The 23,028-nt window shown below is 38.7% G+C and overlaps 1 protein-coding gene across 11 annotated transcripts in view; it reads left to right on the top strand.

The window, feature by feature from the left end:
• Positions 1-22,825, top strand: part of tra2b (transformer 2 beta homolog) — a 44,230-nt gene extending 21,405 nt beyond the window's left edge. For 9 of the 11 annotated variants that reach the window (XM_069934020.1, XM_069934022.1, XM_069934026.1 and 6 more), the window contains 6 exons: positions 1,622-1,787; positions 6,662-6,850; positions 7,482-7,597; positions 7,873-7,947; positions 12,541-12,614; positions 21,930-22,825. In XM_069934020.1, coding sequence (XP_069790121.1) covers positions 1,622-1,787; positions 6,662-6,850; positions 7,482-7,597; positions 7,873-7,947; positions 12,541-12,614; positions 21,930-21,940 — 631 coding nt within the window. In that variant the 3' untranslated portion in view covers positions 21,941-22,825. Of the gene's footprint in view, positions 1-1,621; positions 1,788-6,661; positions 6,851-7,481; positions 7,598-7,872; positions 7,948-12,540; positions 12,615-21,929 lie in introns of those variants that run through there. The other 2 variants (XM_069934021.1, XM_069934031.1) reach the window with 2 other exon arrangements.
• The last annotated feature ends 203 nt before the right edge of the window (positions 22,826-23,028 follow it).

Raw genomic sequence — 23,028 nt, 5'->3', positions numbered from 1 at the left:
ATTAGTTCAAAGACTTCCAGTGTCATCTGTTTCATTAAGAGGTTTCTATCCAAGCAGTCTCTCTTTCATTGAATAAACTGCCATAATCTCATGCTCACAGATAAATACACGTTATTTCATGCCACCACACGGCACTGGACGGGGGTAGGTTGTGTCAGGTACCAAATGCGAGCTTTGATATGCAGACGACATCCATTGGGGAAAAAATGTTCAGTTTTTGGAGGTTTTGGTTTCAGAATTTCAGCTAAAAGATTATGTACCTGTATTAACTTTGTATTTATTTCCACTCTTCATAACAATATTTGTATTGCATTTGGATTTTGGAGCTGGTCAATCTAAGAAGAATGAGCAAATCAGCAATGACTTCAATGAAGTGTATTGAATTGATCAAGTAAACATGGAATTTGGAAACACAGTTGTCGGCAGAATCACAAAGGGCATTGAGGAAGCGAACAAGAGGGAGATAGATCAGCTCTTTAAATGGTGTAATGACAACAACCTTGCACTCAATATCAGCAAAACCAAGGAGATGATTGTCGACTTCTGAAGGAAGTCAGGGGAACACGACCCACTTCTCATCGAGTGTTCAGTAATGAGAGAGTCAAGAACTCCAAATTCCTGGGTGTCAACATCTCCAAGGATCTGTCATGGAGCCTCCACATTGATGTAATCACAAAGAAGGCTCGCCAGCAGCTATACTTTGTGAGGTGTCGGAGGAGATGCGGTATGTCACTGAAGACTCATCAACTTCTACGGGTGTGTCGTGGAGAGCATTCTGGCTGGTTGCATCACTGCCTGGTATGGAGGTGCTAACAGGACAAAAATGAACTCCAGAGGGTTGTTAACTCAGGCAGTGACATCACAAGCACCAGACTTCACTCCATCAAAGACATGAGGTGGTGTGAAAGCAGCCTCTATCCTCATAGACCCCCACCAACCAGGCCATGCTCTCTTCACTCTGCTACCTTTGGGGAGAAAGGTACAGGAGCCTAAAGATGAGCCCTCAAGGCACAAAGACAGCTTCTTCCCCACTGCCATCAGATTCCTGAATAATCAATGAACCAAAGGCACTGCCTTACTCTTCATGCACTATTTCTGATAGTAATGTTGTCAGAAGATTATAATATGAATGTTTGCACTACGATGATGCCACAAAACACTGAATGTCATGACAATAAATTCTGATTTTTGAATTTGTAACCTCCACACATTTGAAGAAAAGGCCTGAAAAATCACAAAACTTCAAAGAAAGAAAATGTGCAAGAATTTTCCCCTCATGCGAGAAAGCGGAGAGTGTTCTCTGCCTTGTCTTTTTCCCAATGTCTACTTTTTGGAAGTTGCTTGCATCTAAAATAAAAATAATAAAATGGCAGATTTTGCATAGTGGTTAGTGGAATGATATTACAGTGACAGAGACCAGGGTTGAATCCAGTGTTGTCTCTTAAGAAGTTTTGTACAGTCTCTTTGTGTCTGCAACGGTTTCCTCCTGCCTTTCAAAATGCATACATGGGTTGTAGGATAATTAGGGTATTGGGCAGCACAGGCTCATGAATTGGAATGACCTGTTAACCTGCTGTCTGTCTAAATTTAAATTTAAAATTTTAATCTCTTGATTTTGCAGGTCTGTATCTCGGAGGAGTTCTCGGAGACGTTATTCAAGGTCTCGATCCCGATCTCGCTCTCGGCGTAGGCGATCCAGGAGCAGGTCCTACAGTCCTGATTATAGGCGTCGCCGAAGCCATAGTCGGTCACCTATGTCAAATCGTAGGCGTCATATTGGTAATCGGGTAAGGGCCAAATCTTTTTATTTGTGATAAACTGCAGAGCAACAAAATATTTGTCATGACTGGTCCATGGTGATGTAATGAGAGGTGTATCTTTTTAACCTGGAAGTTTTACTTGTATTCTATCTGCCCGACAGACTGAGCTGTCCATTAAGGGTTTTGCTATTTGCATCTATTCCTTGTGATGTTAAGTTCTACATGACCTCTCCCTAGGAATAGAAGTTTCTACTGAATTTTTCACTTGATTTACAACTTTGGCTGCATGTGTAATTGTGCCCTGCATATTCTTATTTTGTTTATCCTTTTTTGATTTTTGAAGGTAGTAGAGGTGCCTCATTGCTCCAAAGGGCTGGAGTCAATCCTGCTCTCTGTGTGAAGTTTGCACATTCTCCATGTGACTATGGGTTTCCTCCTTCATCTCAAAAAAGATATTTAGTTATAATAAATTACCCTTGGTGTATAAGTGAGGCTAATGGAGTGAGTGAGGTCATGTGAGGAGTGATGTGAATGTCAGAATAAAATGGGACCTACTGTAAATGGGTACTTGGGCTGAAGGGTCTGTTTCTGTGCATTTTGACTTCAATGGTTCACTTGGTCTAATTTCATGATTCCATTATTTTTAAAATTTGTGCCTTTACTATGCCTGTGCACTTCATAATATGGAGATCATAAATGTGTTGGGTATCCAATTAAGTTTTAACCCTGGTTCTATATAAATCTCACTTCTTATTAAATTAATCCATTATATTGTTTAATTTTTAGTATTTGTATTAATGCTTGTAATATCCTCTCTATTCATCTATCCTATTTATAAAATGCTTTCCAAGAAGTCTTGGCTTCGAAAAACATCTTTTATTTAGCTATATTAAAATTTGTTTGCCAATGTTCTGACACTGTTATTTCACTTTGTCTGGTGTTAACTTCCTTGCAACCAATTGTTATTGTCAGATATTGTCTTATAATAAAATTGACCTTCTTTCTACCCCCATCACCTCCCCATTCAGAACTCTAATTTCCTTGCCATCAGTATCCTTTTCCTTAACTGCCTTTAAACTATGAATTGTTGTCACTGTTTCCAAAATATTCTCTCCAACATCTGCCTGGCTGCCTGACTCCATTCCCTAAGATTGTGTCTGGTACTGTCCATTCTCTAACCAATATCTATGTATTGGCTCTAAGCTCTCCTGGGCACATTTATAATTTCAGTTCCTCTCTGCCTGTCAGGCCAAGTCAATCCTACTTGATATTGGGGAAATTGAAATACCCTTCGACTATAACCCTCATATCTCTCTGATATTGTTGCATGTCTGCTGCTGTGTGTCTCCTGACAGTTAAAAGGCCTGTATTGATACCCACAGCAAAGTGATCTTGTGTGACATTCAACAAAAAAAAAAATCACTCAATGGATGCAGGGACGGTGGTAGATGGCCATCAGGAAGTTTACTTCCTGAGTTTTATGGATTTGGAAGTTGATGCTGAGAGGTACCCAGGCCTCTTCATTTGTGATGTGTTACTGAAACTGTTTCTCAGCTTGTCTTGCCAATCAGAAAGAACATTCATAGGATTGGGGATGGAAGCATTTCTGATGATCGTGACAATAGATTTATTGTTATGTGCGCCAAAAGCTTGCTGCAGCCAAACAGGTATACAAAAAAACTAGAATAGTAAGACTAAATTAAGAGACAATAAATACATACGGTCAAGATAAATATTCTGAGTAAACCTAGTGCAAAAAAAAGTGATTTGAAATAGTACAAATGGTCCTGGTGTGTCAGAGCAGTCTATGATTAGGGTATCAAGGGAGGTTCGAGATTTTGATAACTGTTGGAAAGAAATTGTTTTTGAACCTAGATGTGCTGATTTTCAGGCTTCTGTACCTTCTGCCCAAAGGTAGCAGGAAGGAGAGGTTGTGACCAGGGTGATGGGTCCCTTATGATGTTGGCTGCTGCCTATTGTAAATTTGAATTCTTTAGTTGCAACTTGTTCAGTTGCTGTGGGGGACTTTAAATTCCACGTAGATTGGGAAAATCAAGTTGGTTGAGGTAGTCTGGCAGATGACTTCATAGAACACTTCCATGATAGCATTCTTTAAAGAACTATTGAGATAGATATAATTAACAATCTAGTAGTTAGGGACCCTCTTGACTGAATTTCTCATACAGATGGAGGGTGTAATAGTTAGATCTAAAACTAATGTATTATGCTTGAACAGAAGAGTAGAACAGGATGAGGGAGGAATTGGTCAGCATGGACTGGGAGTACAGAACAGTAAGGAACAGTGGAAGACTTTCAGAGATTTTTCACAGTGCTCAACAAAAATATATTCCCATTAAAAATAAGGACAGTAAGAGAGAGAAGAGTCAGCCTTGGTTAACCAAGGAAATAAAGGAAAGTATGAAATGAAAAGCTCGTGTACAAAGTAGCCAAGAGTAGTGGGAAACTGAAAGATTGGGAAAACTTTAAAAGGCAACAAAAAACAACTAAATGGGAAATAAGGAAAGAGGAGAAGGATTGTGAAGGTAAATTAGTACAAAATATAAAAATAGATGGCAAAAAATTTATAAACATATAAAACGGAAGAGAGTGGCTTGAGTCAACAAAGGTCCCTTGGAAGATGAGAAAGGGAAATTAATATTGAGTAATGGGGAAATGGCCAAGGTGTTGAACAAATATTTTGTGTCCGTCTTCCCAGTGGAAGACACGTCCAGCATGCCAGAGTGGTGATAGGGAGGTGAGGGCCTCGATAAAATAATCGTTACAAAAGAGATAGTTATGAGCAAACTAATGGGACTGAAAGTGGACAAATCCCCTCATCCTGATGGGATGCATCCCAGGGTGCTGAAGGAAACAGTGGGAGTTATAGTCGATGTGTTGGTAGTCATGTACCAAAATTCTTTGGACTCAGGCAGGTCCTAGCAGATTGGAAGAGAGCAAATGTCATGCCACTTTTTAAAAAGGGCCAGTCAGCTTAACGTCTGTAGTCAGGAAAATGGTTGAAGCTGTCATTAAGGATGAAATAGAACAAAGGGGTTCTATCAGGCAGATGCAGTATGGATTTTATTTTTAAATGGCAGGTCTTGTTTGACAAACTTGCTGGAGTTCTTTGAGGATATAATGGGTGCTGTAGATGGAGGGGAACAGGTTGATGTGGTATATTTGGATTTCCAGAAGGCATTTGATAAGGTGCTGCACAGGAGACATCAATAAGATACAGATGAATGGAGTCAGGGGGAAGTACAGTGGCATGGATTGAGGATTGGTTAACTGACAGAAGGCAGAGAGTCAGGATTAATGGGTGTTTTTCTGATTGGCAGACAGTGGTAAGTGGGGTGCTGCAGGGGTCGGTGCTGGGCCCGCAGCTGTTCACCATTTACATGGACGATTTGGAAGAGGGGACAGAGTTTAGCGTAGCCAAGTTTGTGGATGGTACTAAATTGGGTGGAAAAGCAAATTGTACGGAGGATGTGGAGAGGCTGCAGAAGGATATAGCTCAGTTAGGTGAGTGGGCAAAGATCTGGCAGATGGAGAACAATGTTAGTAAATGCGAGATCATCCACTTTGGCAGGAAAAATATTATTTAAATGGTGAAAGACTGCAGCATGCTGTAGTGCAGAAGGACTTGGGAGGGCTTGTTCATTAATCGCAAAAAGTTGGGTTGTAGGTACAACAGGTGATTAAGAAGGCAAATGGAATGTTGGCCTTCATTGCTAAAGGAATTGAATTCAAGAGCAGGGAGGTCATGCTACAACTATACAAGGTACTGGTGAGGCTGCACCTGGAGTACTGTGTGCAATTCTGGTCTCCGTACTTGAGGAAGGATGTACTGGCCTTGGTGGCAGTCCAGAGAAGGGAGGAGAGACTAAATCGCCTGGGATTATACTCACTCAAATTCAGGAGAGGAGATCTTATAGAAACATATAAAGAGAGGACAAAACCTCAAGATTTAGGGGAGTAGATTTAAGATGGAGATGAGGAAAAGCTGCTTTTCCCAGAGAGTAGTGAATCTGTGGAATTCTCTGCCCAGGGAAGCAATTGAGGCAACTTCATTAAACATATTTAAGGTTCAGTTAGATTTTTACATAATAAAGGAATTAAGGGATATGGGGAAAAGGCAGGTAGGTGAAGTTGAATGGCGAAGCAGGCTCGACAGGCTGGATGGTCGACTCCTCTTCCTATTTCGTATGTTCTTATGTAAATCCAACTTCCTTTTCCAAACAAGGAGAATTTAATTGTTGACAGCTGGGGGGCACAGTTGACGTAATGGATGCCACAACACTATTACAATGCCAGCAATTGGGACTAAGGTTCAAATCCCACACTGTCTGTGTGTTTCCTCCGGGTTCTCTGGTTTTCTCACACTCAAAATGTATAGGGGGTGTAGGTGTAATTGGGCAGTGCAGGCTTGTGGTTCGAAAGGGCCTGTTACTGTGCTGTATATTTAAATTTAAAATTTATTTGTCTTGCATCTGTTATCACAAAGATTCATCTTTAACCTGGCTCCATTGCTTGATGGTTTGGTCAATAGTTTTATCCATGTCTAAATGTCTGGACTGCCTTCCCAAACAGATGTTTGGAAGACTTGTTATCAGGCAGACACTGAAGGGCTAAGTCAATGCTCTAGACATTAAAATTGAGCTCTGCAAAGACTACACAGATTTGCTCTTTATGTTGTAAACCCAAAGAAGGTTTGCGAAATTAGGGAAGGTCCCTGCTCCAGATTTGATGGTATTTAATGTTGGTTCAAAGCAGCTGATGTTGAGCATTAATAAGCTGGAAAACGAAAATGCAATTTTGGATTGATATCACCAGGATTGGTACAGGTATATTTTAGTTGATAAATTTGGCTTTTCTAATCTGGTTTTACATCCTTTGTGTAGGCTAACCCTGACCCTAACACTTGTTTGGGAGTTTTTGGACTCAGTCTGTATACCACTGAGCGAGATCTGCGAGAAGTGTTTTCGAGGTATGGCCCCCTCGCAGGTGTTAATGTTGTTTATGATCAACAATCAAATCGCTCCAGAGGCTTTTCCTTCGTCTACTTTGAGAATGTTGATGACGCTAAAGAGGTAAGAGTATAAATGAAACCTCGTTGAAAATCTTCAGGAGAATCACTTGATTGACAGTTTGCACTATTAAGACTTTATGTATAATTAAACTGTTGTATAGCCTGTCTTTTTATTTTCATTAAATTTCATATTACAGTAGTCAGTCACCTCCTACCCCACCCCCTTAATCTGTGGAGGATATGTTCCAAGACCCTAATCAATGTCTGAAACCATGGATAGTACCAAACCCTATATATACTGTTTTTTCCTGCATACATACCTATGATGGTTTAATTTAATAAGAGATTAACAACAATAACTAATAATGAAATAGAACAATTATAATAATATTTATTTTTTTAAATTACTTGAACACAAGCACTGTGATACCGTGACAGTCAATTTGATGATGACCGAGACGGCTACTAAGTGACTAAAGGGTAGCGTAAATAGCATGGATACACTGGACAAAGGGATGATTCCCATCCTGGGAGGGACAGTATGAGATTTCATCACGCTACTCAAAATGGCATGCAATTTTAAATGTTTGAATCATTTATTTCTGGAATTTTCCATTTAATATTTTCAGACTGTGGGTAACTGAAACTGCGGATAAGGGGAGACCACTGTATATTTATTTTTTCTCTGCCAGGCTAAAGAACGTGCAAATGGAATGGAATTAGATGGGCGCAGGATCCGTGTTGATTTCTCCATTACTAAAAGAGCTCATACACCTACCCCTGGAATCTATATGGGAAGGCCGACCTAGTAAGGCAACACATTTATACGGTCTAGCCAAAATATTAGAAATCGAAGAATGATCGTGATAAAAATTATGCCAATTAAGTAAAAATGAAAAGGAATATTGACTATAAATGTAATTATTTCTGTAGTGTATTGCAGTTTTAAGTGTTGGGCACGATTACTTTTATAAAGATGAATGGAGTATTGAAAGGCTACTTTGCACTAATGCTTTTTGTGTTAGATATACTTCCATTCTATTGTTCATAAATTCTCTTTAACCATTTACCCTCACTTTGCAGTAGTTCACGTCGCAGAGACAGTTATGACAGATATGACAGATATGACGATCGAGAGTATTACAGCAGATCCTACAGGTAGGCAGGCAGTGATTTCATTCTTTGTCGATGAATTTCCAGGATCAAAATAGAGCACGTAGCTTCAAGTGATGCCATTCAGATGCTACTTGTTAAAGTGCACCATCTTTATTTTTTAGTTTCTTCACTCTTGGGGTATCTATATAAATGCATTAGTTGTATAGTGTAATATTAAAATTATTCTCGTAGCCAAGCTGAGTGAAAATGAACTAAGAGTAACAATTTTCCAGAAGTGACAAGTTGAAAACCTAGACTAAATGTTCCCAGCTGTTCTGTTTTGGCACAGTTACATTTGGCATCAAGACCTGATCAATTGGGTCTTTTTAAGTAGAACTACAAGAAGAATATGCTGAATGTCCAGGGGTGAGTTTCCAAGGAAGGATATTATCTGGGTCTTGGTGTGAGTAGGAGATTGTTATATTTGCTCTTGTAGATCTTTAATTTTATTGGTCCCAATCACATTTTCATCAACTATTTTAGCTCTAACTTTTGGATGGTTGTTGGCAGTTCTCTCTTTGCTTGGTTCTAAAGTTCATTCATGTGACTGAGTAAAGCGTGTTCCATGAGTACAGTTAAAATAGAATGATCTTGTAAAATGATGGGATTTGTTGCAATTTTACTTGGTTACTCAGATCACATCTATCTTTCAAACCCCGATGTACAGACTGCTAGCAAAACAAACTAGGTCAGTTCGCAGAGAGATCAGGATGAGGGGGTTGATTCCCACAGTAGTGCTGCAAGACTGCTTTGACCATGAATGAACTGTTCCAGGGAGGCAGCCACCGACAACAGTCATCTAAATATAGAGGACTACATGAGCTTAGTGACTGACTACATCAACAATTGCATTGAGGATGTCACCAAGATCAAAATCTCCACAACCAGGGCTAACCAGAAAACCTGGTTGGATGCAGAGGTCCAGGCCCTTCTCAGAGTTCATGATGCTGCCTTCAGGACAGGAGATAGGATGGCTCTAAGATCAGCCAAAGCTGAACTCTCCCATGCAATCCAGAAAGCAGAGCAAACAGACGGTTATGTGACACGAGGGTCATGTGGCAAGGGATCACAACTATAACAGATCATGTCAACTTTGCGAGTTAAGGACAATGATGTTCCCTTCCGGACAGACTGAACATTTTTATGCACAGTTTGATAAGAACAGGATGATGCCAAAGAAAGTACCATGTCCCCCAATGAATGGAATCCATGCATAGCTGTGGCCAAAGTGAGGAGAACCTATCCAAGGGGAACCCACATAAGATGGTGGGACTAGACAATATACTTGGACGGGTACTGAAGTACTGCACAGACCAACTGATGGCAGTCTTTACGGACATCTTCAACACCTCACTGCAGAAGTCCATTGTTCCCACAGGTTTCAAGACAGCCATCATCATCCCTGTACCCAAAAGGGTGGCAGTAACAGCCTCAATGACTACTGCCCTGTGGCACTGACATTTACCATTATGAAATGTTTCAAGCATTTGGTGATGGAACAAATCAAAGCACACGTCCCAGAGATGCTAGACCCATTTCAATTCACCTATAGCAGAAACTTCCCCAGATGATGCTATAGCCTTGTTCCTTCACTCCATCCTGACCCACCTAGAGAACCGCACATTCATGTTCACACTACTGACCCATGACTGCATTGCCACATCCAGCTCCAACAAGTTTGAAGATGACACAACAGTCGTTGTCCTCATCAGCAACAATGATTATTTGCACTACAGAGAAGAATAGGTAGAAAATCTCATGAAATGGCGCGAAAGGAACAACCTGACCAATGTGGACAAGATGAAGGAGGTGATCGTGGACTTCGGGAGGATCAGGAACAACCGCTCTCCACTATACATCAACAACTCTCTTGGAAAGCACCAAGTTCCTTGGAGTTTACTTAATTAGTGATCTATCGTGGACATGCATCTCACTTGTCAGGTGCAACAGTGACTGCACTTCCTGAGAAGACTGAAGCGGGCAAGGCTCTTCGACAGGAGCTCTATCAAAAGAGTGTCCTGGCTGGCTATGTTGCAGTGTGGTGTAGTTGCTGCAAAGAAATGGATAGGAGGTCAATCCACAGGACCATAAGAGTGGCACAGAAGATCATTGGAGTCCCTTTCCACACCCACCCTCCCCAATCAATGTGATCTACCAGATCGTTATCTAAAGAGGGCACTCAAATCATTGAGAACCCCTTGCAGCCCGCACACAGCCTCTTTCAGCTCTTCCCATTGGGGAAGAGATGCAGGAGGATCAGAGCCAGCACCACCAGGCTGAGGAACAGCTTCTTCCCACAGGCAGTGAGAATGGCGAATGACCCAAGGAACTGCTCACACGAACCCTCGGAGAGACTTTCATATTCATGAAACAATCATAGAATTGATTTTTGTGAGGAAGTTTGAAGTAATTCAGTAACAAGAATGTTATGATTTCCGACGTTCCTTTTGGCACAAGAACTGCTTCTGCTTTTTGAGAAACCATTGATGGTGCATGTCTTCTGAGAATGATTAACATTGTTCATTATCAGTTTATGGTTTGAAGACTCGCCTCAAGTATAATTTTGGATCTTGATATTTTTCCAATGTCTTCCACAATAGTTAGACTCCAGAATTGATAGACGCTTGCAAAAGTCACCAATAACTTGGAATTGCGTATATCAGCAGAATTCAAGCAAAAATCACAAATATTGTGGATCTTCCTTGTGCAGACGTTAAACTTGGTTGTGATGACCGAATTGCGAAGCTCCAATCCAAAAGACTAAATTGAAGGATTATGAACATAAAGCATAAAACAGTTAATAACCAGCAAAGGAAACTGGTTATCTTAATGGTACAATTTACATACTAGATATTTCAAAGTTTTGAAGGGAAATTTATTTTGGGCTGTGAGTGTTTTGTGGTGTGAGTGTGAGCATCAAATTCAGACTTGTTTGTTATTTTGCAGAATTGGTCTTCAAGACTAAATGCTGAGTCTTAGACACCCTTGTATGTTGGTTCCAATTGCTGGAATTTGTGTTTTAGTGGACTAATGCTCTTCCACAACAATCTTGTGATTGAGTGTGTGACAATGGAGGGAACTAATCAGCATCCTGTATGAATTTTGTTTGCCTCATTGATAATGAGGATTTTTCCTTTAAAACATCAACAAATTTTAGCACTGCATTCCCTAAGCTGTTGACCTAAACTTCATTGTTTGACTGCAAAATTACCAATATTCATAGTATTCTCAAATGTTTAACTTTCATTCAGATAGCTTTATTTTTGCACAAGATGTATTTTTTGAGTCCAGTTCAGTGTAGTTATGTTTTCAATAACTCATGTTTTCAATAAATTTAATCTTGAGAACAGAACAAAATTTGAATCCTTTAACAGATCATTTTTCAAAATCGCAACTTTCACTTGGAAATTTGCCACTTTGTATTTCAAACTAAGCTTGAATGCCTTAATGAAATCCTTTTCACTTGGAAGGGATTGTTTATATACTTTAGCAAGATGCGCTATACATTTTTTTTCTAAACAATAAGTTTGTATCTGCCATTCATAAGAGTTGGGAACCTACTGTGTCAGCACATGGTTATTGAGGGTCACAGTATTTACAGCCTGAAGGACAAAATATCTAAAAACAGGCAAAATATTGCCAATGTTGGAAATTTGAATTAGTCTTTTTGACATTTGATTAAATGTCCTGTGGTCTTTTATCTCCCTTTGCCACATACAAAAAAAGTAGGTGTTTTAGGTGAATATTTGACTAGTTTTTGCCTATCTACTATAATTGTAAATGGTACCTGTTAACTTGCAATTGATTTTTGATCTGAAGTGAATTGGTCAGGTAAATAAAACAAAGCAGACTTTCCAATTTGAATATCATAGGACTTTCATTATTGCAATTGAGTAATCTTCAAAATGTGATATTTAGTCCACTCCATCTGTAACTATTCCAGGTCATTATACCAGCAACTGAATGCATTTTCCAGACACAGACACAAAATACTTCATTTAAAATGTTAATTCAGTTGTATAGATTGTGAATATTGTTTTAAATTAATATGTGCATATTAAAAATATGTATTTATAGTTTTATTTAATATACTTGTTAATGTGTTTACCAAATTTCACATAAGTAAATCTGAGTTTGAATAATATTACAATGTTTTAATATGTGGCTAGTTACAATTTTGTGTTGATAAAATAGGTACTTTTTATTACTGTGAAGCTTTTGGTATTGCATTTTCCCCTAACTATAATTTGCTACAATGTTTCAACATACCTGTTTTAGTTTCCTTTCATTTTATTTTATTTCATTTCATTTTATTTTCATTCTACTGGAGAAACAAGTACATTGGAGCTGTTCGCATGAAATTTCATTGGATGGTCTGCTGATTTTCTGTATTTGTCTCATTTACTTTGTTGCAATTGTACTGATGTATGCTTTCTAGCATCAGACAAAGTTAACAGCTCATAAGCACTATTTACGTAATGAAATACAAATGGAAGGCTTTGTTTCTTTACTATTCCCAGCTAAATGCCATGTTCCTTTAGTTTGGGGTGTGTTCAGACACTCTCATAACCTACCTTAATATTTCTTTGTTTCCAGAAGACGTTCCCCCTCTCCCTATTACAGCAGGGGTGGTTATCGTTCTCACTCCAGGTCACGCTCCTACTCACCACGTAAGTACAGGTTATCGCTCATTGCAAAATGTATGGTTGTCAGATTTAGGAGGTTCTCAATTGTTAATGGGGATAAAAGGACATAATTTTTGAAAAGAAGCATGAATGATATGTGGTAATCGTTGTACACTATAGAAATACCTTGCTATTTAATATTTAATTTAAATATTCAGCTCAATAATAGAGCATTCTGGCCTACAAGACCATGCTGCCCAAATACACCTATTAACTTACAGACCCTGCACATGTTTGGAGGGTGGGAGGAAATGGGAGGACCTGGAGAAAATATACACAGGTCTAGGGTAGAACGTGCAACTCCTTGCAGACAGCACTAGATTCAAACCTGAATTGCTGGCATTGTGATAACTGCTACTCTATCCATTTCCCCAGCATTACACCCATAGGTTTTCATACTACCTTAAACTTCTGCTGTGAGCTGAAGAAATTAACAACTTTTTGCTCTGAACTGGGTCGAATTCTTTTCATTGTCATGATGGGACAGGCAGTTGTCATAATTGTCCTTGAGAATGGCCTGGTATCATCTTCAGTTGTTGCAGTCGGGTGATGGTGGTCACGATGATGGGGAATTTAAACCCAGCCATAATAAATGGAACTTAATATATTTCACCAACCTGGGGAGTTGTGCCACTGAGACACAAGTAGAGCTGTTGATGCAAAGTCTGGTGATACAATGGGTTGCAGGTACAGAGAAATTCTTGGTAGGGTGAATGTAGGCGGGTTCTTGAAACTCTCAAGGCATAGAGATGAAATAAAAGGTGAAAATTTTATGAGATCGTCTACTTTGCCAGAAGAGGATATTTTAATTTTTAAATATGGACACATCTGTGGGAAGAGAAACACCTGATGTTTCCATTGGGTCAGTCCCCTAACCCTGCAGCTTTCCTGGCATCTTTTGTCTCCATTTCAGTTCTGATGAAAGGTTTCCTGTTGATGTGACCTGACTGGTTGAGTATTTTTCTGTTTTTGTTTTCAATTTTGAGCATCTATTTTTGCTTATTTTCATAGTGTTTTAATTTTTAATTGGTTTGGTTTTGAGAAGTGGTGTTCACATGGACCTGGGTGTTCTGTGCACACACAACCCAAAATCAGCAGTAAGTGATTATGAAGCCTAACAGAATAGTGGCCTTGATTGCAAAAGGATTTGAGTACAAGATTCAAGACATCTCACTGCAATAAGAGTCCTGTACAAGTATCCTTGAAATGTTGCGTAGAGCAGCCATTCTCCACCTTTTTTCAGCAATTCCACACACCCCCCCCCGCAGGACTCTAATCAAAGTTTATGGGCCCCTTCCCTGGGAAGCAGTCAAGTTTTGGTTTCTTCATACTTCTACTGACTACATAGAAATTTTTGTGTTGTTTGAGGTGAAAAGAAACCAAGGCTTTTGCTTACTACCTCGGGGGGGGGGGGGGGAGGGGTGGCAGTGGTGCTGGTGCGTAGAGCCCTGCTAAAAATGACTGGTGCATGTGTCTGGACTTCTGAAGGATTTGCTTGCAGTAATTAATTCAAAATTAATTCCCGTGAGGGGTGATGGTTGTTAACTTGGGGAGGATGAAAGACTCTCCAGCATCATCCTTTGTCCCACTGCCAATCCAATGTTGTGTTCAGTTGACAAGATTGCCCTGAATCACGTGAGATAGTCTCTAGGCAAGCCAGTCATGCGGAATCTTGTCATGACCATTTCTACAGTGTCTACGTTGATTTAGAGCTAGAGGGGACACGAGAAGACCTTGGAAAATAGGATTAAGAAAAACCCATGAAGTACAGAAGAATGACTAGAGTGAAGGCAGGACTGAAATAAAGGGGAGAATGTGCCTGTAGGTAGGGAAGGTCCTTGGTGAATGCATTGCTTCATTGTTCTCCAAGAGAGGGAGACCTTGATGAATGTGATATCAGCATAAAAGAGACTAATGGTGCTGGAACACATTGAGGTTAAGAAAGAGGTAGAGTTGGAGATTCTGAAAAACAGGATAGACAAGTCCCCGAGGCCAAAAGGAATATACCCCAGAAGTGAGGGAAGAGATTGCTATAGTGTTGACCACGATCTTTGCATTCTCCCTGGCTACAGGAGTAGTATTGGAGGATGGCAAAAAAAAAATCTCTTCTTTAAGAAAGAGGAGGATAATCCTGGGAATTAGAGGCCATTGAGTCTTGCATCAGCGGTGGGCAAACTATTAAAAAGGATTCTAAAGGACACAATTTACAGGCATTTGGAGAAACTGTCTTATTAGGGATGGTCAGATTGGCTTTTGGTTGGAGGAAGAGGTGCAGATCTTGCCTCACGACCTTAATTTAGTTTTTTTTAAGGAGATAAAACAGAAATTGATGATGACAAGTGGTGGAACCCTTGCTCTGAGATGTTTATGAATGACTTGGATGAGGAAGTGGGGATAAAGAAGATAGAAATAGGAGAATAAGGAAAATGTTGGATGTTGTAGGAATGTTGTAGGAATGTTGTCTGGTAAAGAGTTGAAAATAAGAAAACAGAAATGGAAAAGGAGGAAAGGTAATGATGGAAAAACGGAAAGAGAAGATAAACAAAATATAAAATGGCTACGCTGAACTATATGACTCTAAATATTAATGGAATACATAACCAAATTAAAAGGAAGAAACTACTAAATTTACTGAAAAAGGAAAAAATAGATATAGCATTTGTCCAAGAAACACATTTAACTGAATTGGAGCACAAGAAATTAAAGAGAGATTGGGTAGGACATGTAACAGCAGCATCGTATAATTCAAAAGCAAGAGGAGTGGCTATATTAATTAGCAAAAATGTGCCATTTAAAATAGAAGAGGAAATAATAGATCCAGCAGGGAGATATGTTATGATAAAATGTCAGATATATTCAGAGCTTTGGAATCTACTTAATATATATTCACCTAACGAAGAAGATCAAAAGTTTATGCAAGATATCTTTTTGAAGGTAGCTAATACGCAAGGGAACATACTAATAGGAGGGGATTTCAATCTGAATTTGGATCCAAATATGGATAAAACGGGGAAAAAAATTAACAGGAAGAACAAAGTAACCAAATTTATAATTAAATCAATGCAAGAAATGAAACTTGTGGACATATGGAGGAAACAAAACCCAAAAGAAAAGGAATACTCATACTACTCGACTAGACATAAAACATACTCAAGGATAGACCTATTCCTGTTATCAGCCCACATACAAGGGAGAGTTAGGAAAACGGAATATAAAGCTAGACTATTATCGGACCACTCACCCCTGTTATTGGCAATAGAGCTAGAAGACATCCCTCCAAGAATGTATAGATGGAGATTAAACCCCATGCTACTTAAAAGACAGGATTTTAGAGAATTTATTGAAAAACAATTAAAAATGTACTTTGAAGTAAATACGGAATCAGTGGAAGATAAGTTTATACTATGGGACGCAATGAAAGCATTCATTAGAGGGCAAATAATAAGTTATGCAACCAAGATGAAGAAGGACTATAATCAGGAAACAGAGCAGTTGGAAAGGGAAATAATAAACATAGAAAAAAAATTAGCAATAAAGGAAGATACAACCAAAAGAAGAGAATTGGCGGATAAAAAAATAAAATATGAAACATTACAAACATATAAGGTGGAGAAGAATATAATGAAGACAAAACAGAAATATTATGAACTAGGGAAAAAAACACACAAAATCCTAGCATGGCAGCTTAAGACAGAGCAAACTAAGAAAATGGTATTGGCAACAAGGAAAAAAGACAAACAAATTACATATAATCCAAAAGAAATTAAGGAAAACTTCAGAGAATTCTATGAACAATTATACCGAACCGAAAACGAAGGGAAAGAAGGGAAAATAGATGAATTTTTGACTAAAATTGAACTACCAAAACTACAAATAGAGGAACAAAATAAATTAACAGAACCATTTGGAACAGTAGAAATACAAGAGATAATAAAAAATTTACCAAATAATAAGACACCAGGAGAGGATGGACTCCCAATAGAATTCTACAAAACATTTAAAGACCTAATAATACCGCCCCTCCTGGATGTAATCAACCAGATTGATGAGACACAAAACTTACCAGATTCATGTAAAACAGCAATAATTACAGTGATACTAAAACAAGGGAAAGATCCACTCTCACCAGCGTCATATAGACCAATATCTTTGCTAAACACAGATTATAAGATAATAGCTAAACTATTAGCGAACAGATTAGCAGAACAGGTACCGAAAATGGTAAATTTAGACCAAACTGGATTTATCAAAAAAAGACGCACAACAGACAATATTTGTAAATTTATTAACTTAATTCATGCAGTAGAAGGAAATAAAGCACCGGCAGTAGCAGTTGCTTTAGACGCAGAGAAGGCCTTCGACAGAGTAGAATGGAATTACTTGTTCAAAGTATTGCAAAAATTCAGTTTACCGGAGAAGTATATTAATTGGATTAAAGCATTATATAAGGGACCGTTAGCGAAAGTGACAGTAAATGGACATGTATCAAAGCAATTTAACTTAAGCAGGTCAACGCGGCAGGGATGCCCACTATCACCATTATTGTTTGCGCTAGCTATAGAACCACTAGCAGAATCGATAAGAAGAGATAAGAATATAAAAGGAATAAAAATAAAAGACAGGGAATATAAAATCAGTCTGTTTGCGGATGATGTGATAGTGTACTTAACAGAACCAGAACTATCAATAAAAGAACTATATAAGAAATTGAAGGAATATGGAGAAGTGTCGGGATACAAGATAAACGTAAATAAAAGTGAAGCAATGCCTATGAATAACGCGGATTTCTCAAAATTTAAGGAGGAATCCCCATTCAGATGGCAAACGCAGGCAATAAGATACCTAGGTGTGCAAATAAACAAAAATCTAGGCCAATTATATAAACTCAATTACAATCCACTAATGAAAAAATTACAGGACGATTTAGAGCATTGGAAAGAGCTACCACTAACACTGATAGGAAGGATAAACTGTATTAAAATGAACATTTTTCCAAGGATACTATACTTATTTCAGGCATTGCCAATACAACTGACAGAAAAATTCTTCAAAGAGTTAAAGAAAATAATAAGGAGATTTTTATGGAGAGGGGGGAAACCGAGGATAGCACTAGACAAATTAACAGAATGGTATAAACAAGGAGGCTTACAATTGCCAAACTTCAAAAATTATTATAGAGCCGCACAATTAAGGTACCTATCAGATTTTTATCAAACAAGGGAAAAACCAGACTGGACGAGACTAGAATTAGATAAAATAGGGGAAAAGATACCTGAACACATATTATATAAATGGGACGAAAAATTGGTACAACATAGAACTTCTCCAGTATTACACCATCTCCTCAATATATGGAAGAAGATTCATGTAGAAAGAAATAAAATAAATTACCAAATACCAAAACTAATATTGACGCAAAATAAGCTACTCCCTTTTACAATAGACAACCTTGCCTTTAGAAAATGGGAAAAAAAAGGGATTAAAAGAATAGAAAATTGTTTTTCAGGAAGTAGATTCTTATCCTTTGAACAAATGAGAGATAAGTACAATATAACGGGAGATACAGCGCTGGCATATTACCAACTGAGATCCTACTTGAAAGATAAATTAGGAAGCAACTTGAGTTTACCAGAGGGAAGTAACCTTGAATATGTGATTACAGATACAATGTTAATCAAAAGATTTATAAAAAATATGTATATTAAACTGCAAGAAAAGGAAAATGAGGAAACAAATGGTAAAACTAAACAAAAATGAGAACAAGATTTAAATATAAAGATAAAAAAGGAAACATGGGAGAAGTTATGCTCTGGAACGATGAGAAATACAATAAATACGAGGCTGCGTATGATACAATATAATTGGTTACACAGACTATACATTACACCGCAAAAGTTAAATAAATGGGACCCAACAGTATCTGATAGATGTTTTCGATGTAAAAAAGAAAGGGGAACAACAATTCATGCAATCTGGACATGTGAGAGAGTAGAAAAATTTTGGGATGATCTCAATCAGATATTAAATAAAATAACAGAAAACAATATACCAAAGAATCCAGAGATCTTTCTCCTAAGTAACATAAAAAATAAAGAATTTGGAATTGACTTGGAGGATGCACAAAAAAGATTTGTTAAGATAGCCCTAGCTGTAGCAAAAAAATGTATTATGTCAACCTGGAAATTGGAAGATAATTTGAAAATACAACAATGGTATATAGAAATGAATAAATGTATTCCATTAGAAAAAATAACATATAGTTTAAGAAATAATATTGAAATATTCGAACAAGTATGGGAGCCTTACATTAAATACAATAGCGAAAACCTACCGGGAACAAACATTACCTAAGTTGATGGAAGGAGAAGAGAAGAAAAGAATGGACTCAGTAGAATTTCTGGTGTATTTTTGTTGAATGACAACATTGTCTAACTGAATTAATGCAACCTAGATTGTATAACTAAAATGGATGAGAGGGGGGGGGGATGGGGGGGTGGCTTGGGAGGAGGGAGGGGGGAGGGAGAAAAAGTCACTGTAAATGTGTGGAAAAGAAAAAGTGTATATCATGGCTATTGTGATTTATGGTGTGAAAAATAAAAAATTTAAAAAAAAAAAAAAAAAAAGATGAGGAAGTGGGGGTGGGTCACTAGTTTGGAGATGACGTGAGGTTTGGTGTGTTGTGGAATGTGGTTGGCAAGATGTAGAGTTGGGTGGTGAACTGGCAGAAGAAGTTGAATCCTGAAAATTGTGAAGTGCTCCACTTTGAAAGTTTGAACTTGAAAGTTGAGTACACGGTTAATGGCAGGATCCTTTAGCATTGTGGAGGAACAGAAGGATCTTGGGTCCAAGTCCAAAGGTTCTTGGTTTTATGTGCAGATTGATAGGATGGTTATAAAGGTGTATGGTGCTGGTCTTCATTAATCAAACGAAGTTGGAGAGCCATGTGGGAATGTTGTAACGATAAAACTCTGGTTAGACCACACTTCTAGTGTTGTAATAAATGCTGGTTATATTCTTTTTTCTTTGGCTTGGCTTCGCGGACGAAGATTTATGGAGGGGGTAAAAAGTCCACGTCAGCTGCAGGCTCGTTTGTGGCTGACAAGTCCGATGCGGGACAGGCAGACACGATTGCAGCGGTTGCAAGGGAAAATTGGTGGGTTGGGGTTGGGTGTTGGGTTTTTCCTCCTTTGCCTTTTGTCAGTGAGGTGGGCTCTGCGGTCTTCTTCAAAGGAGGTTGCTGCCCGCCAAACTGTGAGGCGCCAAGATGCACGGTTTGAGGCGTTATCAGCCCACTGGCGGTGGTCAATGTGGCAGGCACCAAGAGATTTCTTTAGGCAGTCCTTGTACCTTTTCTTTGGTGCACCTCTGTCACGGTGGCCAGTGGAGAGCTCGCCATATAATACGATCTTGGGAAGGCGATGGTCCTCCATTCTGCAGACGTGACCCATCCAGCGCAGCTGGATCTTCATAAGCGTGGACTCGATGCTGTCGACCTCTGCCATCTCGAGTACTTCGACGTTAGGGGTGTAAGCGCTCCAATGGATGTTGAGGATGGAGCGGAGACAACGCTGGTGGAAGCGTTCTAGGAGCCGTAGGTGGTGCCGGTAGAGGACCCATGATTCGGAGCCGAACAGGAGTGTGGGTATGACAACGGCTCTGTATACGCTTATCTTTGTGAGGTTTTTCAGTTGGTTGTTTTTCCAGACTCTTTTGTGTAGTCTTCCAAAGCCGCTATTTGCCTTGGCGAGTCTGTTGTCTATCTCATTGTCGATCCTTGCATCTGATGAAATGGTGCAGCCGAGATAGGTAAACTGGTTGACCGTTTTGAGTTTTGTGTGCCCGATGGAGATGTGGGGGGGCTGGTAGTCATGGTGGGGAGCTGGCTGATGGAGGACCTCAGTTTTCTTCAGGCTGACTTCCAGGCCAAACATTTTGGCAGTTTCCGCAAAGCAGGACGTCAAGCGCTGAAGAGCTGGCTCTGAATGGGCAACTAAAGCGGCATCATCTGCAAAGAGTAGTTCACGGACAAGTTTCTCTTGTGTCTTGGTGTGAGCTTGCAGGCGCCTCAGATTGAAGAGACTGCCATCCGTGCGGTACCGGATGTAAACAGCGTCTTCATTGTTGGGTTCTTTCATGGCTTGGTTCAGCATCATGCTGAAGAAGATTGAATCAATCTTCGTTGGTTATATATCTTTACCATAAAGAACATTGTATTAAACTTGTATTGTTTAGTTCTGGGTGCTTCATTACAGGAAGGATGTGGAAGCTATGAAGAGGGTGCAGATGATATTTACCAGGATACTGCCTGGATTGGAGAACATGTCATGAAGAAAGATTGGACGAGCTAGGGCTTTTCTTTGTGGAGCCACTGAGGATGAGAGGACATCTAATAATTGTATAAGATTGAGAGCCTAGAGTCCAGATTACAGATCTGTACTTGTGGCAACCTTGCTTTTCTCTCTTTTCACTCCCATGAACTCAATGAAAGGCTTTTCTTTACAATGTACCTTTTTCCCAGGACAGCAGTGATCAATATCAGAGAGGATCTGTTTCAGTGAGTGAGAGGTAAATTTAGGGGAGGTGTCAGAGATAGGTTTTATTTTTACACGCACTGGTGGGTGCCTGAAACACATTTCCAATTATGTTAGTGGAGGCTGATACATTAGGGATGTTTAAAAAGCTCGTAGATTGACATATGGATGTTAGAAAAATAGAGGGTTGTGGGCTGTGAGGTTGGGATTGATAAGGAGTAGGCTTTCAGAGGTCAGCACAGAACTGAAAAAGCCTGTACTATTCCATGTGATTTTAATTTAACTTCAGAGGTATGCTTGGGACTTTAGAAGATCCACCAGTTAACATAATTTCAAGTGCTAATATTTTTACTGCAAGTCTGATTTCAATAGCCCGTGGTAAGAATTTAACTTGTAGCTCTGGATTTCTAATCAAATAATAGTTTCTACATTGTTACTTGTAAAGTCAAAGTTTTTACCCTGATGAATGAAAATGCTGAGAACAAGAAATATCATGAACCAGTTTAAAATCTCACTCCATGGTGCAGCAGAATTCCATGTCTGTCAAATCTTAGCAAAGAAGTTCTGCAGGAATGATTTGGTAAAAGGATGTTATGCTTGGATAGTGTTCTGCTTTGAGCTGTGGAGGTTGAATTTTGAGCTTGGGATGTTGAAGAAGGCAGTATATGCTCTGGAACAATGGAACAAAAATGTTCGCGCCATGAGCGAACAGTGTGACTATGGAAACTGCTATGTGAAATAATTTTAAAACTATACCTCTTCATTTCAGGTCGTTACTGAAGATCCCATGTATCCAAATAGTAAACTTAAGGCCAACAGACCTGCAGCTGATCTATTTGCTGAAGATTTCTTTTATATGAAATTATTTTTAGTCTTGTTTGTGTTTGGTTTTCCCCACCTTCCCCCAGTGTTTAGTGAAAAACAGTGTTCTGGTTGTACTGGGTTGTTATCAATAAAATAACTATTGTTATATTCTTGGGCTAGAACAATATGCTTTGTAATCTTGAGCAACAAAATTGTGCGTAGAGAGGAATGTAATGAAATGTTAAATGGCCATCCAGCTGAAATTCTTTCATTAAATAAAGAATTAGAAGTTTGGTGGCATAAATTAATATGGATAGGTAAAATTCAGTGTGTGCAGATTACAGATCTGTACTTGTGGCAACCTTGCTTTTCTCTCTTTTCACTCCCATGAACTCAATGAAAGGCTTTTCTTTACAATGTAAATTTAAACCCTAAATATCTTGACTGGAAAAACAACACTATATTAGAAGTGATATATGAACAAATTCTTAATCACATAAAATGAATGGAATTTTGAGTGTTTTAAAATTCGACAGATGAAATTTAGGCATCATTTTCAAAAACATTGGGGAAATGCAGCATTTGCTCAACCAGGCCTCACAACTGATAGTAATTGGTTGAATTTGGTTAACTACTGGCTCTAGTTCCTTCAGGAATTTGATCTTTTATGGGGCTATTTCCGTATCCCATATGATGGTATTCATTTGTATCCACAAATCTGGATCTGGGTTCATGTTGCAAAGATTGTTCTGTTAAACAAAGATTTTGTACCAATGCACATTCTGTGGTACTGAATAGAAGTACGTGAAATACTTTTAAATATCTGAGGGAAATTCACATTAAACTTCAGCAAACACTTTGCTTTCTGTTTCTCTCGTTTGTTTTGGTAGCACTGACAACAAAGATTTTGCTTCCTGAACACTTTTGGGTGTATTTCATGGATTTTAGGCTGCTTATCTCAAAAATTGCCTTAAAAATTTCCTATCAAGTGCTTTTTTTTTTAAAGATATAACCCTTTTTTTTTGTGATTTCCTGTCATCCAAAATGTCATTGAAAATTCATTT

Source organism: Narcine bancroftii, chromosome 4 (genome assembly GCF_036971445.1).
Source record: "Narcine bancroftii isolate sNarBan1 chromosome 4, sNarBan1.hap1, whole genome shotgun sequence".
In the NCBI taxonomy this organism is placed as follows: domain Eukaryota; kingdom Metazoa; phylum Chordata; class Chondrichthyes; order Torpediniformes; family Narcinidae; genus Narcine; species Narcine bancroftii.
Note: the sequence above shows the minus strand (reverse complement) of the source record. Positions and strands in the feature narration are given on the sequence as shown.